Genomic DNA, 18,555 nt, shown 5'->3' with positions numbered 1-18,555 from the left:
TGTATTATTTTCATAAAAAATTATGTCTCTGCTCATAATGACAAAGAATAATCAGTTCTGCTTAAAATCTTGATTTGAATTTTAATGAAAAAATATTTACACAGCTGTGGCATAAAATTAAATCAAGAAATTTTGATTTCGAAAGAATTAAAGATGTGTGAGCATGGGTGGGTATTTTATATATTACCTTGCCTGGTAACTAATTCAAAAATAAGAGTTTGAACACACTGCATTCTCTGACACCTTTAATTGTAAGCTTTTGTAACCAGTTCTTATTCTTGAAAAATTTAAACCAAGTGCTTGATAATTACACAATGATTCAAATTCCCAATAGAAGCAAATTAAAGGAGACATTTGTTGAAATAAGATTATATATCATAGATATAGAGCTTAAGTGGATGAGTTCTTTCTCAGTAAACCACTCAGGGAAGTCAACTTAATCCATCAAGAGAGGTAGCACAGCTAATGGAGGGTAACAAAGGAAAAGGGGGGGAAATAAAGCGAGAGCGGGCAGTAGTCCCTCCCTGTTAAAATGAAGTGTTTATTGTTTAGCAGTAAAGAAGCTCTACTAATAAAGTATTCTGCTGTGTTAAGATGTTGATATGTTTTATATTTCTACTTCTTAATTTTTTTGTGCTTTCTATCTCTTTTTGTAAGTCCTTTACATGTAATTCTCTCAGCTTTATTAGTATATCCTCAAGCATCTTTGAAAAACAACTCCATGGGAAACACCCATTAGAAAGGAGAGTTCAAATCCTTTAGCCCGCTAAGCACATAATTGCCTATAGAAGTGCTGTATCATTTCATTGCAATTTATCTTTTAATTGTTCTAATAATCATATCATAAAGATATTATGGACCAAGTACAATCAATGATAAAAGAATTCCCATTAAGAAGTTCTGACAGCGTAAGGGTTACCTCACCAACCAGCTTAGCAGAGTTCACAGTGGGATAGTTACGGCTTCTGCTGAGGGTCTTTGCACTTAGCTGCAGCTTGTGTTGGGAAAGACTAAGGTCAATAGGTGAAGAATAGAAGGTATATTCAGAATAGAATAAAGGAAGGTGCTGGTGGCTGTTAAAGATTTAAGATATTTTTGTATACTTGTATACATATATACTGTATGTATGTTTTATGTGTGCTTGCAGACAAAGGTCCATCAAGGCAAAGCTATGGTTTTTCTAGTAGTCAGGCGTGGATGTGAGAGTTGGACTGTAAAGAAAGATGAGCGCAGAAGAATGGATGTTTTTGAGCTGTGGTGTTGGAAAAGACTCTTGAGAGTCCCTTGGACTGCAAGGAGATCCAACCAGTCCATCCTAAAGGAAATCAGTCCTGAATATTCATTGGAAGGACTGATGCTGAAGCTGAAACTCCAACACTTTGGCCATCTGATGCAAAGTACTGACTCATTGGAAGAGACCCTGATGCTGGGAAAGATTGAAGGCAGGAGGAGAAGGGGATGACAGAGGATGAGATGGTTGGATGGCATCGCTGACTCAATGGACATTAGCTTGAGCCAGCTTTGGGAGTTGGTGATGGACAGGGAAGCCTGGCATGCTACAGTCCATGGGTCACAAAGAGTCGGACACAACTGAGCAACTAAACTGAACTGATGTGTATACTTGTGCATTTTTCTTTATGAGCTTGATTTGTGTGTGTGTGTGCTCAGTCATATCCGACTCTTTGTGACCCAATAACTGTAGTCCACGATGCTCCTCTGCCCACGGAGTTTTCCAGGTAAGAATATTACAGTGGGTTTCCATTTCCTTCTCCTGGGAATCTTCCCGACCCAGGGATCAAACCCATGTCTCTTGTGTCACCTGTATTAGCAGACAGATTCTTCAGCACTGCACCACCTGGAAGGCCTTATATAACATAATAAGAAGGCAATAGAAATGTAGGTCAGTAGTCCTAGAAAAGAATTCTTGGTACAAAAAATGTAAAAAACCATCAAATTGAAATCGTAGATATAACTGGATGTTTGAAGCCCTAATAGCTATAAGAAAATCATTACATTTTAATATACAAATAAATGAATTCTTAATACCAATATAGGTATTTAATCTTAAAAAATTTTTATTAGTATTATTACTATCATTGTTAATTTAATACTTTTTATTGAGGTGTACTTGATTTATAAGATTGTATTACAGGTGTACAACATAGTGATTCAATATTTGTGTATATTCGACTCCATTTGAAGTAACTACAAAATAATGGCTATACGTATCCCTGTGATATACAATATATCCTTTGTGGCTCATTTACTTTGTACATAATATTTTGTATCTGTTAATCCTGTACCATTTTCTTGCCTCTTCTGCCTCCTACTTCCCAGTGGAAAACACTAGTTTGTTCTTTGTATCTGTGAGTCTGTTTCTGTTTTGTTATATACATTTCTTTTATTTTTTAGATTTAACACGTTAGGTGATAACATAGAGTATTTGTTTTTATCTGTCCGACTTATCTCACTAAGCATAATACCCACTATGCTTAGTGATTTATCTATGTTGTTGCAAATGGCAGGATTTCATTCTTTTTATGGCTAATATTTCGCAGTATGTATGTGTGTACGTATGTATCCACATCCTTTTTATCCCTTCATCTGTTGATGACGGCAACTAAGTTTGCTTCTGTATCTTGGCTATTGTAAATAATGCTGCTGCAAACACTGGGGTGCATGTGTCTTTTCCAAAAAGTGTTTTTATTCTCTTCAGATACATGCCCAGGAGTGAAATTGCTGGCTCATAGGTTAGTTCTGTTTTTAGTGTTTGAGGTATCTCTGTAATATTTTGCATAGTGGCTGCACCAGTTTACATTTTCACCAACAGTGCCCTCGGTCCTCTTTTCTCAACACCCTCACCAGATTTGTTATTTGTACCCTTTTGGATGGTAGGCACTCTGACAGGTGTGAAGTAATATCTCATTGTGTTTTTGATTTGTGTTCCTCTGACAATTAGTGATGTTGAACATCTTTTCATGTGCCTGTTGGCCATCTGTATATCTTTTTTGGACAAATGTCTATTCATATCTTCTGCCAATTTTTAAACTTTTTAAAATAGTGAGTTGTTTGAGCTATTTAGTATTTTGGATATTAATCCCATTTCAGTCATATCATTTGAAAATATTTTCTCCCATTCCATGGGTTGCCTTTTTTTTTTTTTTTTTTTTTTTGGATCATTTCCTTTGCTCTGCAAAAGCTTTTGACTTTAGTTAGGTTCCATTTGTTTATTTTTGCTAATGTTTCCTCTCCCTGAGAAGATTGAGCCAAAAAAAAATTGCTATATTTATGTTAAAGAGTGTTCTGCCTATGTTCCCTTCCAAGAGTTTCATGGTCTCATGTTTTGTGTTAAAGTCTTTAAACATTTTGAGGTTTTGTTTTGTGCATGGTTCTAATTTCATTCTTTTATATGCAGCTGTTCAGTTTTCCCATCTCCACTCGGTGAAGAGAATGTCTGTTCCTCATTGTATATTCTTGCCTCCTTTGTCATAGATTGTTTCAGATTGAGGCTTCAGTTCTTTAATAACCTTGGTTTTAGTCAATTTTGTTGAAAATGCTGAAATTAAAGCACTGTGATAAATATTCTGGAGAAGATGTATTAATATTAGTCAGGAAAGATGTCTTTAAATATATTTCAAAAGAAAGCTTCATTTTTCTCATTAAACACTCATTTATAAAGATTCAGAATGCCATAAAAAGGACCCCACCATAAGTGCATGGGTTTGTTTCTGGGCTATGTGTTCTGTTTCATTGATCTGTTTTTGTGCCATTACTGTACTGCTTTGATTACTATAGCTTTGTATTACACTTCAAAGACAGGGAACTTTTTTTTTTTCCTCCTCTTCAATTGCTTGGAATAGTTTGAGAAGAATATATATTATCTCTTCATCATATGTTCGGTGGAATTCCCCTGTGAAGGTGTCTAATCCTGGAGTTTGTTTGCTGGGAGTTTTTGTTTTGTTTGGTCTGGGTGGTTTTTTTGTTTGTTTGTTTTTAATTGCAAATTCATTTTCACTACTAGTGATCTGTTCAGATTATCTCTTTCTATGCTTCAGTTTTGGAAGGTTTTATGTTTCTAGAAATGTGTTCATTTCTTCTATATTGTCCAATTTGTTGGCATATAGCTGTAGTATTCTGTTCTGATTTTTTTTATATCTCTACCATATCAGTTGTTATTTCTCCTTCTTTACTTCTTATTTTATTTGGATCTTCTCTCTTTTTTTCTTGATGAGCCTTTCTAAAGTTTTATCAATTTTACCTTTTAGAAAGACCAGCTTTTGATGTCATTGATCTGCTCCATTGTATTTTGGCTTTCTATTTTATTTCCTCTCTGATCTTTATTATTTCCTTCCTTCTGCTGACTTTAGACTTTGCCTGTTCTTCTTTTCTAATTCCTTTAGATAGTAGGTTAGGTAGTGTATTTGAGATTTTTCTTCTATCTTGAGGTAGACCCGTATCACATAAACATGCCTCTGAGAACTCCTTTTGCTTCATCCTGTAGATTTTGGAAAGTTGTGTTTTCATTTTCATTTGTCTTGAGGTATCTCCTGCTTTCTTCTTTGATTTCTTCATTGACCCATTGGTTTTTAGTAGCATGTTATTTACTCTTTCTCCACCTCTTTAAATTAGGTGGAACAGTTGCCGGTTATGGTCTTGAAGGGGTATCCTTATGTGGAAGCATCCTTATATAGTCTGTGTGTGCCCATTGGCTTTGGTGGGAGAACTGGATCTGTTGCAAGCATGAGTCATGTCTTTCCCCAGAGTGTACTGGCAGCTATCACTTGTTAGGAAGAGGGACTTGAGGCCAACTCTACTCTACTGGGGGCAAAGTCAGGTCCCAGGCTGCTGAGCGGAAGTCCCAAGGGTCAGGTCTGAGCTGGGTCAGTTCGCTCCGACTGTGTTCTGCCTTCTCCCAGCACCAGTACCCTTGCCCCTAAATCAGGAGGGGCTGGCTGGAGCAGTCAGTCAGTGTGGATCTGGGTGTGGGCTGTGGCAGAGTGCTGGCCTGCTTCTGGCGCATTGCCCACTTAGGTGCCAGATGCCATCCTTACCCCATTCAGATGCCATTGGAGTCTGAGCCGACTGGCTCTGAGCTGCCTCCCTCCCTCACGAGCATGGGCTCTGCTTGTCCATGGCAAGTCTCACCTAGTGGGGAGTGGCATTGCAAAGCAAGTGGGGCCAGAATGAGCTCTTGGCTCAGGCTGGGGCACACGCCAGGGCAGTGGTGGGAAACTGGCCAGAGTCCAGTGTGGTTTCACTTTGCTTTCTCGACTTTGTTTTGGGAGTAAGCAAGTGTGTGTGCACTCTTCACAAGTGGAGTCTAGGTTTTTAACAGGCCTTCTTTAAGTCCCACTGGTTTTCTAACCAGGTGAAGAGACTCATCTTTCTTCCTACTGTTGGACCCCAGAATTGGGGTCCTCAAAGTGTGACTTGAATAGCTCACTCCGCAGAAGGAAGGATCTTCCTCTTCTGAGTCCCCCCCCTGAAGGGCACAGGTCTTGACCTGATTGCTTCTCTTCTCTTCCTACCCAATTCCATCAGGACTGTTCTTACGGGTTATACAAAAGTCTTGCAAGTCTTCAGTTAGTTTCCACTGAGAATTGCTCCATGTGTAAATGTATGTGTGTATATATATACAAATTTTATTTTTACTTTTTTTTTTTAACACCAAAAGCATTTTGTATTGGGGTATAGCTGATTAACAATGTTGTGATAGTTTCAGGTGAACACTGAAGCAACTCAGCCATACATACACATATTTCCATTCTCCCCCAAACCCTGCTCCCATCCAGGCTGGCACATAACAAGAGCAGAGTTCCATGTGGTATACAATAGGTTTTTGTTGGTTATCCATTTTAAATATAGCAGTGTGTACATGACCTTCCCAAAGTCCTTAACTATCCCTTCCCCCCAGCAACCATAAGTTCATTTTCTATGTCTGTGAGTCTCTGCTTTGCAAGTAAGTTCATTTGTATCATTTCTTTTTAGATTCCACATATAATGGATGTCATATGATATTTCTCATTCCCTGTCTGACTTACTTCACTCAGTATGGCACCAGATCCATGCATGTTGCTGAAAATGGCATTATTTCATTATCTGCCTAGAACACTGATTTTTTTTCTAATATTTATTTGTAGTTGATTGATGATTTCTTTACAATGCTGGTTTGATTTCTGTCATACATCAGCGTGAATCAACCACAGGTGAACATATGTCCCCTCCGTCTTGACTCTCCCTTCCACCTGCCACCCGTTCCCTCTCCTCTAGGTTATTGCAGAACCTAGAGTCTATTATACGGAGTGGAGTAAGTCAGAAAGAGGAAAACAAATACCGTGTGTTAATGTGATGTACTGATGAACCTGGCCACAGAGCAGCGATGGAGACAGAGACATAGAGAACAGACTTACGGCCAAGGGCGGGGGAGAAGAGGGCGAGGATGAGATGAATGGAGAGAGGAGCGTGGAAGCATGTATGCTAACACAGGTGACTAACTAACATACACTAACTAACTAACACTAACTAGTAACACTAACTAACTAACAAAGGTAACTAGATGGCCAAATGGAAATTTGCTATATGACTCAGGGAACTCAAACTGGAACTCTGTGATAACCTAGAACACTGATTTTGAAATTAATTCTTTATTACTAAGATGGAGTTATTTTTATGGTATAAAGTAGCATTTCTTTGTTTTCATTTTGACTCTGTATACTATTGGTGTTTAGTTTGGATAAAAATTATGTGATGTAATAGAGAAGAGATTTCTGCTAATGTATTACTTTTTAAATTCAAGATACTATTCACATACAACTGGTGCAGCTACAGAGAAGTAAGTCATTGTCTTTAACCTCTGGAGGATCTGTGGCCAAAGTATTGGGAGTTTCAGCTTCAACATCAGTCCCTCCAGCGAACGCCCAGGACTCATCTCCTTTAGATCACGAGGGATTTAGACACAAGGGATTGCTCACTCTAAACTGAATGTGAGGGACTCCATGGTGGTCCAGTGGTTAAGACTTCCCCTTCCAGTCTCAGGAGGTGTGAGTTCAATCTGTAGTCAGAGAGCCAAAATCCCACTTGCCTTGTGGCCAAAAACCCCAAAACATAAAAGAGAAAGCAATATTGTAGCAAAGTTAATAAAGACTTTGAATATGGTCCACATCAAAAATCTTTTTAAAAAATGAATTATGAGTGCTGCAAGTAAAGAAGTGTCTTACTATGTTTATGATTTTATTACGGTATCGTCAGGAAACATAAACCCCTTCAAGGTAGACCCATTTAATAAAATCAGAGAGAGCTGTAAAGAAGTTAGAGAGATCTAGCAAAAACAGTGGATTTATCCAGGCCTTCAGAAGGTGGGAACCAGGTCAATTCAGGGAACTTCTTCTGCAGGAAGCTGGCCATTTTTTGCCAGCTCTGCCATTAAAGTGATTTATTTCATCAACATATGCTAGTTTCTTTCCATCCTGTTCCCAGGTGACTTTATCTCTAGACTTTCAGCAGAAGTATCTGATTTGCTTTCTGCCTGTACTATGGGTCAGGTGTTCCTATAGGGTTAGGTACAGGCTTCTGGGGTCTGGGAGGCAAGGTCTCCTAATACATTGGACTGCCTTGCCGAGAGGAACTGTGAGCATGACTGAAGAAGTTGGCCATAGTAGATGTTTGGTACTGAATAAGAGTTTAACAAACAAACTCAGAAAGGGAGCTATCCTGTCTGGCAGAATGTTCATGGAAGACTTTGTAAAAGAGATCATATTTGTTGTTGTCGTTTAGTCGCTGAGTTGTATCCAACTCTTTGTGGTCCCATGGACTGTAGCCCACCAGGCTCCTCTGTCCATGGAATTTCCCAGGCAAAAATATTGCAGTGGATTGCCATTTCCTTCTCCAGAGGATCTTCTTGACCCAGGGATCGAACCCCCGTCTATTGCATTGCAGGCAGATTCTTTACCACTGAGCCATAGGTTGGGTTGTATTTACATGTCAAGAGCAAACAGGTAAAGAAAAAAGGAGTTCTAGGAAGTGGAGCAATTCGGGCCAAGTTGTGTAGGTTTATGCTTGGCCCATGGGGGGATCAGTCTGACTCAGAGATCCTTACTGTTCGGTTCACTTCAAGTCCAACTGTTTGTGATCCCATGAACTGCAGCACTCCAGGCTTCCCTGTCTATCACCAACTCCTGGAGCTTGCTTAAACTGATGTCCATCAAGTCAGTGATGCCACCCAACCATCTCATCCTCTGTTGTCCTCTTCTCCTCCTGCCCTCAATCTTCCCCAGCATCAGGGTCTTATCCAATGAGTCAGTTCTTTGCATCAGGTGGCCAAAGTATTGGAGTTTCAGCTTCAGCATCACTCCTTCCAATGAACACCCAGGACTGATCTCCTTTAGGATGGATTGGCTGGATCTCCTTGCAGTCCAAGGGACTCTCAAGAGTCTTCTCCAACACTACAGTTCAAAGCTCACAGATCCTCACTGTAGTTGCCCTAAATCACCTAATTGCCTGACCTCCGACTGATTGAAACCAGGTCTCTGGAGTTTGTGTTCAGATCATTTGCATTATTTTAAAAGTTCCCCAGATGATTTTGATGCAAAGAGAGCCCTGGAAAGTTGGAAAGGACAACACATTATGAATCTGTGAAATCGAGTTGGAAAAGCATGGTAGAACAAGACTATGGAGGCTTTCTATATCAGGCTAAGGAATTTCTTGATTGTATCCTGAGTGAAGGTGAGTCCGTGAGATTTATATTTAGTTGGTTTCCACCATTTTCTGAGCCTGGTATGGAACAGTGAAAAGTGAAAGTGTTAATCACTCAGTCATGTTGGACTCTTTGTGACCCTGTGGACTGTAGCCCACCAGGCTCCCTCTCCATGGGATTCTCCAGGCAAGAATACTGGAGTGAGTAGCCATTCCCTTCTCCAGGGGATCTTCCCTACCCAAGGATTGAACCCTGGTCTCCCACATTGCAGGCAGATTCTTTGAGCCTGGTACACTTGTATCTATTTGGAACCCTTTCTGGGAAGTAGACAGAGAAGGGAAAGAAAAGTTATGGGGTCTAGGTGCATGTGGTGCAGCCCTTAATACTTGTTGAGAATGTTATTTATTTGCTCTTTCTCTTTGTAGGAGTAGATGTTCTAATTGCAGATTTAGTTTTCTAAGTGGAATATATTGAAGTCTTTGTAACAATTCTTTCTTCTCTCTTTAGGGGAGTCGGCTGCATCTTTGTTGAGATGATCCAGGGAGTTGCTGCTTTTCCAGGAATGAAAGACATTCAGGATCAACTTGAACGAATATTTCTGGTAAGTTCTTTACAGAATGCTTCTGAGGAATGTTGGTTCTGAATGCATTCCTTAGTGACAAATCCTACAGTGATAGTGGAAAATACTTTCAGATTTGTTGACTGTCACATTTTATTCTAACATGTTTTTTGGGACCTTTGCAAAAGTGGGAAATTAGTAAAGAATTGTGTCTTTAAACTACTGCACATGAATAATATGCCAAAACACTAAGAAAAGGTAGAATGTCAGAGGCAATATAGAAGAGTGGGCTAGAAATGAAAGCTTTGATAGGAAAATGCCGAATAATTTATTTAGATATCCCCTGCTCCACACCCTGTTAGTGTGTCTTGACCCCCTCCCACTTCCACCCACTTAACTTTTTTCCAAAGAGCAGAGCATGAAAAGAGAGAAAGGGAGGATGGTAACTTTAGAATGGAGAAGCCAGGCAACTGGTACCCCAGCCTGGTCTTCAAAGTTAAGATCATCAAAGGGAAGTCACACTGATAGCGTGTATACACCCTTTGTATCAGTGTATTGAGGATGGCGCTTGGCTTCTGTGATCTTCCTCCAAAAATTATAACTCCACTCTAACCAGGAAAAGACATCACGCAAACCCAAATGGAGGGACATTCTACAAAATACCTGACCAGTGCTTCTTCTTATTTTTTTAAATTTTTAATTGGAAGCTAATTACTTTACAGTATTGTGGTAGTTTTGGCCGTAGATTGACATGAATCAGCAACGGGGGTGCATGTGTCCCCCATCCTGAACACCCCTGTCCTGACTATTACTTCTTAAAACTGTAAAGATCATGAAAAATAGAAAGTCTGAGACACTGTCGCAGGTGAAAGAGGCCAGGGAGACCTGAGAACAGAGTGTCATGTGGTGTCCTGCCTGGAATCTGTTAGGGAAAAAGCATTTCAAGACATGTGAGGTGTGCGGTGTAGCTCGTGGCAGCGTTGGGGGGCGTGCCCCTCAGGTGGGGTGGGTGTTGTGTGTGACGTCAGGTTTCAGCAGTCGGGGAAACTGGAGAGGCATACACAGGAGCTCTCTGCACTGCTCTCCACAGTTTTGTATAAATCTAAAACTATTCTAAAATTTAAATTTTTTAGTCTGCACAAAATAAATATGTGTTCTGTAGCCAGATGACCGGGATTTGTCACCTACTCTCTCACTTTGGGCAAGGAACTTAGCTCACTGAACCTTAGTTTTTCCCGTGGGTAAGATGAGGTATATTCTATATCAAGTGGTGCTAGTGGTAAAGAACCCGCCTGCCAGTGCAGGAGACCTGGGTTCGATCCCTGGATCAGGAAGATCCCCTGGAGAAGGAAATGGCAACCCACCCCAGTATCCTTGCCTGGGAAATTCCATGCACAGAGGAGCCTGATGAGTTACAGTCCACGGGGTCTCAAAGACTTGGACACGACTGAAGCAACTTACTTATTAGCACTATAGCAATAGTACCAAAAATTTTGTTTCATGAAAGCATAGTTTATTGATACAGCTTAGTCAGAGTTATAATTTTCAATATTATTTTTATAATGTAAGCATTTCCAGTAGGTACTGTCTTGTTGAATGGTTTCTTGTATGGAGATTTTGTGATTATTTCTTGATTTTATGGCAATTATTTCCCAATTTTATGGATATTTGGATACCTTTGAATGATGAGACTTTTAATAAATCAAATGAATCATTGTAAATTTTGTGTGGAAACATTGATAAACCAAACTATTGTTTGCTCTTATTAGAGCACAGAGACCCTTAAATGCAGATAAGTATCATGATTTATAGTAATAATGCCTTCATTTACTGTAATTTTTTTTACATGTGTAATGATTTTTACAAGTAAAATGTCCTTTGGTAATTAGATAAAGATCCTCATCTATATAAAATTGCTACTTTAGAATTAAATAATGTTAACTTTTACCCTAAAGAATTAGACGTGACCAAAAAAAAGAAATCTACAAACTTATCTTGACAGTAAATGTTATCATCTTAAATATTTTATTTCCTCCACTGACTTATTTAAATTTGCACATGTTAGCCATGTGACACATTAAACTAGCAGACTCTCTCAGGAGTTGTGGGATCATTGGAAGAAGAAATTTTACTAAACCAGTGTAGTTGAATCACTAGGAAAAAATGTTTTTCCTTGGTGACCTTTCATGTCTGAGGAATGACTTAAATGTGATTAAATCCACATTCACAGGCTTCCCATGTGAACTGCCAGAGACATTTCTAAAGCAGCATATCTGGCCTCTGGGAAAGCATTGTCAAGGAGGTAATGAACTCTGAAAAGTCATGAAACGTGGGATTGTTTGGTTTGTTTTGCGTTTTAATACAGAGATTAAGTCCATTCATTTGCCTGTGAACTGTATATAGAAAGGTGTTTAATAACTTTGAAGCACAAAATTAATAGCTTGTTACCCACCATCACTAATATAATTAACTCCCACACATTGAGTCTTTATGTGAAAAGCAACCAAGATCAGTCACTGGAGCCTTTATATTTTTCTTTTGAAGGTTTTCTTTTTTTTGATGTTTTTCTTTCTTCTTCCTTTAATGGGAAGGAGCAGTTCACATTTTTTAACAAGTCCAGTGCATTCACTTCCACATATAACAATCATGTTGATATATGTAAGGTGAGCTGGCTATTCTACAACCTGAGATTTCACCATTAAATCATTTCCTTTGAAATTGTGATGCTCATGTACGAGAAAGGAAGGAAAGGAATGGAGTTTTGATAAATTATATTGAAGACATTTTGAATCGCCAGGTGAATGGACACCTACTTCTCTAGCAGTGACTCTGCTATTAGAGGAAAAGAGTGATTTATTTTATTTCTTCAACATTACTCATTTTTTAATGTGCCATGATGTTTTCTATTTACCTTTGTCAGTTGCAAAAATAAGCAGTAGATGTCTACACCCAGGTAAATATACACTCAGAGTGACAAAAATCGTAACTAACAAGAAATTTTGTATTCTAATCATATTGCTCTGAATTGAAAGGGAAATCTACTTGATGAAACCCTGGGAACATTCTTCTGTCATCTCACAACAGCTGGACAAATGGCAGAGAGTGCTTGCTCAGCGGTTTGAGATCTTGGCAGATGCTTCTGGGTTTGTGTGGCTCATGACCCCAGAGTACCGCAGCCAGGACGAAGAAGCTGGCGTGATTGTGTCTTGAGGGCATGTCCTAGTTCTCCTTGCTTTTGAATGCTGATTAACCCCAGAGGTTCGCCTTTCCCTGTCTCCTGGATCTTCGGGCTTGCAATGGCATTTCGTCCACCAGTTATTTGTTAACACATTGTACATTATCTGATTGGTACCCTTGTTAAATGTTTCTCTTCCTCGTATATGTCGTTCAGAATTTAAAAGTGTGTGTGTGTGAAAAGAGCCACTTGCAACTTTGACATCTACTACTCATCCTGGCTTTTGAGTCAAATCCTTCCTTGAGCTTATGTGTTTTGCAGTGAACTGGCTGCAGAGATGCCGTCTGTGGACCCAGTTCCAGTCCCTGTTTTCTTATCCTGGCTCTCTTTCCAGGATCTTTTTTTTTTCTTTTAATTTATTTTTAATTGGAGGATAATTGCTTTAAATATTGTGTTGGTTTCGGCTGTACAACAGTGTAAATCAGCCGTAAGTATACATACACCCCCTTCCTCTTGAGCCCCCCTCCCAGCACCCCTCATCCCACCTTTTGGGTCATCACAGAGCACCGGGCTAAGCTCCCCATGTTATATAGCAGCTTCCCACTAGCTATCTAGTTTTCACATGGTGGTGTATATGCATCAGTGCTGTCTTAACCATAACCCTGAGGTTTCATCATTGGCTAGAATAGCCACATAGTATGTAGAAGAAAGTTTCCACCACCTCCTCTGATGGTCGTTACCAGCCAGCTGGATGTAGCAGCCACATTGTTAAGGTGGAATATTGCTGTCACAGATTTGTATCTTCACTTCCATCGCTGGGTTGCTTGAGGTGGTTTCCGCCGTATTTCTTCGGCACTCACTCTGCAGCACTGGGTACAATGGAGATGGAAAGGAATCTGTCTGCCATGCTATCTGCCCTGGAATAAATGAGGACGACCAAGATAGGCAGGCTAGACATACCCTTGGGAATGGAGTCATGAAAAATTGCTAAGCAATTGCTCAGCAGATGGGAGATCCAGTAATTGTAGGCCCTGTATTCCTTAAAATACTGAACTCTTAAGAGTTCAATATTGAATTCCTGAATAAGCCATCTTTTCTAATTGGATTGTAGTTTCTGCATCTGTAAAGGGAGAAGTTGGGCCAAATGATTTTAATAATGTCTTGCTGCTCTAACCTTTTTTTAATTCTAAAAATGCATGATATTACAGGATTATGCATAAGGGCTGTGGGTGTTCCGATAAAATTGCTAAGAACATTTTCGTTAAGCATTTAAGAAAGGATAAGGTTTGAAGTGGAGTAAGGGAGATGGGGAGTCCAGGAGTGGAGTAGGTGCAGTCGGTGTCTGTCTTATATGCCTGGAATATGACATTGGACCTTGAAATTTGAACCCTGAATGGTTGAAGACTTCTAATTTTATTTTATTTTTAAGGAATAAGGAGACAGTACAGTGTTTAACAAAAGAATAATAAAGGTTAAAATGACATTTCAGCAAAATTAATATGATATCATGATAAATTCAGCTGTAGGCTGACAGAAGAGAGAACTAAGCAATGTATCCTGGAGTGAAGAATACTAAAAATATTAAGCAATGCTTTTGGCTCCGATGGTAAAGGACCCACTTGCAATGCAGGAGATGCGGGTTCGGTCCCTGGGTTGGGAAGATCCCCTGGAGAAAGGAATGGTTACCTATTCCAATATTCTTGCTTGGAGAATTCCATGAGGAGCTTGGAGGGCTACAGTCCATGGGGTCACAAAGAGTCAGACATGACTAAGTGACTCACACTTTCACTTAGAAAATCCAAGTCAGGAAGATGGGTTATAATACCGCCCACCCGGGAATAAATGCCTCTTCTAATTTGTCCGTGTTTCTTTCAAGCCTTCCATAAAAAGGCATAGTTATTTCTGTGGTGGTAAATTTTCTTTAGAGCATGAAGTTTTTAAAAAATAAAGCAGTTAGAAAAAATTTTAAAGCACTATGAAAATAAGTAGAAACCTCCATTTAGAGATAACCAGTGGTAAATATTTTTGTATTTTCTAGATTCTCACAACTGGATTAATAATAAATTTATGGTTTTTGTCTTTAGCCTCTCTTTATTTTCACGTTAAACAGGAAACAATTTCCGTGCCATTAATATATGCTTGAAAATTATGCTGTAATATTAATGTGCCCACACATTGTGCTATCACTGGGTAATTTACTTGAGGTTTTTATGCTATAGTAAACCTCACATTGGCAAAGGCAATGGCACCCCACTCCAGTCCTCTTGCCTGGAAAATCCCATGGACGGAGGAGCCTGGTAGGTTGCGGTCCATCGGGTCACTACGAGTCGGACACGACTGAGCGACTTCACTTTCACTTTTCACTTTCATGCACTGGAGAAGGAAATGGCAACCCACTCCAGTACTCTTGCCTGGAGAATCCCATGGATGGAGGAGCCTGGTAGGCTGCAGTCCATGGGGTCACAAAGAGTCGGACACGACTGAGCGACTTCACTTTCACTTTTCACTTTCATGCACTGGAGAAGGAAATGGCAACCCACTCCAGTGTTCTTGCCTGGAGAATCCCATGGATGGAGGGGCCTGGTAGGCTGCAGACCATGGGGTCGCTAAGAGTCAGACACGACTGAGACTTCACTTTCACGCCTTGGAGAGGGAAATGTCAACCCACTCCAGAGTTCTTGCCTGGAGAATCCCAGGGATGGGGAGCCTGGTGGGCTGCTGTCTGTGGGGTCGCACAGAGTCGCACATGACTGAAGTGACGCAGCAGCAGCAGCAAACCTCACATATCTTCATTCCGTTCAGTCATTCTTTCAACAAGAATTGTTAGGCGTCTATTCTGTGCCCCGTGCTGTGCCTCCAGGCAGTGGGGAACCAGCAGACGTGGTCTCTGCTCGCCTCAAGTGTACTGTTAGCTGGGCTCCATTGGAAGAACTTCTAGAAAGTCAGATCAGAAGGATGTTGTCACAAAACCGTGGTGATCCATAATGATTCTGAAGAGAAGGGAGGCAAGGATGACTCCAGAGTGTCAAGCTGGTGGAACTGAATGAGTCATGAAGTCATGGGAGATAATGGGGGCAGTGGAAAGGCGTGCCGTCAGAGGGAGGAGGAGAGAGGTCCAGACAGTGGGCTTCAGATGAGAGCAGTGACCCCCGATGGAGACATCTAGCACACATCTCTTACTAACGGACTTGGGAGATCAGTGAGGATCAAGGGATCATCCACCAGAACCAGACAGTGCTAGGTCCTAAAGCGTGCTAGTTCTTGAATAATGAGAAGCTGGAGGAGAAGGCGAAAGGCCCCACCTAGACCTCGGGTTGCTTGTGGTTTGTGGGGGTGGGGTGGGGGCGGGGAACCAAACCAGGAGAGAGCTGGGACAATGACACAAAATCAAGGTAAGGGCAGGCAGCAACGAAGTGAGGATAAAAAAACGAAAAACAAAAATCACTCCCTTGAGGGAAATTATAGATCTACTCAGGTGTGTTTATCTGGTGGGTGAGAAGTTACGAGACCAGTGCCCTTCCTTTCCGTGTTCCCTCAGCATGGCCCTCCCGCTGCCTATATGGTATGTCACACACATACTCTATTTTTGCAGTAAATGCTTTTAACCCAGAGGATGAGCTAAGTCTCCTGTTGGAGAAATGTAAGAGCTGACATGGAAAATGCATCTGAGTTTAATTAGGAAAGCGTAGCAGACTATCCACAGGGCTTCCCAGCTGGCACGGTGGTAAAGAATCTGCCTGTCAATGCAGGAGATACAAGAAGACGTGGGTTAGATCACTGGATCAGGAAGACCCCCTGCAGGAGGCAGTGGCAACCCACTCCAGTGTTCTTGCCTAGACAGCCCCATGGACAGAGGAGCCTGGCGGGCTACAGTCCCGGGGCTCGCAAAGGGTCGCACACGACTTAGCACAGCACAGCGCTATCCGTGTTTTTCGCAGGAGACTCATGGCTCTCCTCAGTGTCTCGTGGATGCTGGAATGAAGGTGAGCAGGGGAGAAGGTTCCAGCACCTCCACTGAGGACTCTGTTTCATTAAGATTTTGCTTGTGAAATACGTATCACTGCTGAAAGGAGGATTAGAAACCCTTGGGCTAACAATATCTTAAGTTCCTCCCAGGTCAAGAGTTCTATGAAAAAGAAAAGTCCATGTGGAAGAAAAATGATGGGGAGAAAACAAAGATGTTAGAGAAATAAAAATTGAGCGACTCCCACATGGAGACCTTATGTAGATGTTCTAAGAAAGGAAGTTCTGTGTTAGTAAGCTAATAGAAAGTTTGGTAGCAAACTTCAGTAAGATCATTTCTGTTGAGAAAAAAGAAAGATAGTGGGATGTCCCACTGTAGAATAGCTAATCACATTGCTTTTTGCAAAGAAACTTTGATTAGATGGCTGTTACCCAAACATATGAATTGGCTCATCTGGTGGAAAACATATTGTTTTACCTTGAGGGTTCTTAACATTTACTTTATAATATTACAAACTTTCTATACATGGAAATGAGAACTTTTTTGTTAAATTATTCACTTTGTAGTTGTTATTTGTGTTTTGACAAATATTTTTTATGTGGTTTGTTGTTGTTGGGTTAGCTGCTCAGTCATGCCCAACTCTTTGCGAGCCCATCGGGTTCCTCTGTCCATGGGGATGCTCCAGGCAAGAACACTGGAGTAGGCCCTCCTCCAGGGGATCTTCCCAACCCAGGGATCAAACCCAGTTCTTCCACATTGCAGGTGGATTCTTTACAGTCTGAGACACCAGGGAAGCCCCTCAGTTCAGTTCAGTCACTCAGTTGTGTCCAACTCTTTGCGACCCCATGAATCGCAGCATGCCAAGCCTCCCTGTCCATCACCAACTCCCGGAGTTTACTCAAACTCATGCCCATCGAGTCGGTGATACCATCTGGCCATCTCATCCTCTGTTGTCCCCTTCTCCTCCCGCCCCCAATCCCTGCCAGCATCAGGGTCTTTTCCAATGAGTCAACTCTTCGCATGAGGTGGCCAAAGTACTGGAGTTTCAGCTTCAGCATCAGTCCTTCCAATGAACACCCAGTACTAATCTCCTTTAGGATGGACTGGTTGGATCTCCTTGTAGTCCAGGGGACTCTCAAGAGTCTCCTCCAACACCACAGTTCAAAAGCATCAATTTTTCGCTGCTCAGCCTTCTTCACAGTCCAACTCTCACATCCATACATGACCACTAGAAAAACCATAGCCTTGACTAGATGGATCTTTGTTGGCAAAGTAATGTCTCTGCTTTTTAATATGCTATCCAGGTTGGTCATAACTTTCCTTCCAAGGAGTAAGCATCTTTTAATTTCATGGCTGCAGTCACCATCTGCAGTGATTTTGGGGCCCAAAAGAATAAAGTCTGACACTGTTTCCACTGTCTCCCCATCTATTTCCCATGAGGTGATGAGATCAGATGCCATGATCTTAGATTTCTGAATGTTAAGCTTTAAGCCAACTTTTTCACTCTCCTCTTTGACTTTCATCAAGAGGCTCTTTAGTTCTTCTTCACTTTCTGCCATAAGGGTGGTGTCATCTGCATATCTGAGGTTATTGATATTTCTCCTGGCAATCTTGATTCCAGCTTGTGCTTCTTCCAGCCCAGCGTTTCTCATGATGTACTCTGCATATAAGTTAAATAAGCAGGGTGACAATATACAGCCTTGATGTACTCCTTTTCCTATTTGGAACCAGTCTGTTCCATGTCCAGTTCTAACTGTTGCTTCCTGACCTGCATACAGGTTTCTCAAGAGGCAGGTCAGGTAGTCTGGTATTCCCATCTGTTTCAGAATTTTCCACAGTGGGCTAAATACTCTTCCACATTCTGGGAAGACAGCATTGCACCAAAGTGTGTGGTCTCATGAAACCTATATTCCTTTGAGGGAAAATAGACAAATTAATATATAATGTGTCTCCTGAGTGTTGCATGAGAGACGCCACTTTACATGTGGCATTCCTGGGAGGTCTCTCTCAGAAGGGTGGTGATACTTGTTGAGTGAAGCTAGTTAAGGCATACGGCACAGGTACCAGGGATCAGAGCATTTAGGTGCATAGAATAGCAAGTTGGTGTTTAAAATCAGAGTTCTCAAACCTGAATCTGTTGAATTAAGGATCATTCTTCCCAGTGC

At 40.9% G+C, this 18,555-nt stretch overlaps 1 protein-coding gene across 5 annotated transcripts in view; it reads left to right on the top strand.

The window, feature by feature from the left end:
* CDK14 (cyclin dependent kinase 14) overlaps nucleotides 1-18,555 on the top strand; it is a 642,874-nt gene that overhangs the window by 382,731 nt on the left and 241,588 nt on the right. For all 5 annotated transcript variants that reach the window (XM_020914848.2, XM_020914849.2, XM_070471844.1 and 2 more), the window contains one exon: nucleotides 9,200-9,293. In XM_020914848.2, coding sequence (XP_020770507.1) covers nucleotides 9,200-9,293 — 94 coding nt within the window. The remainder of the gene's footprint in view (nucleotides 1-9,199; nucleotides 9,294-18,555) is intronic.

This window comes from Odocoileus virginianus, chromosome 1 (assembly GCF_023699985.2).
Source record: "Odocoileus virginianus isolate 20LAN1187 ecotype Illinois chromosome 1, Ovbor_1.2, whole genome shotgun sequence".
Classification (NCBI taxonomy): Eukaryota; Metazoa; Chordata; class Mammalia; order Artiodactyla; family Cervidae; genus Odocoileus; species Odocoileus virginianus.
The sequence above is the reverse complement of the archived record's forward strand: the minus strand, read 5'-3'. Positions and strand labels throughout refer to the sequence as shown.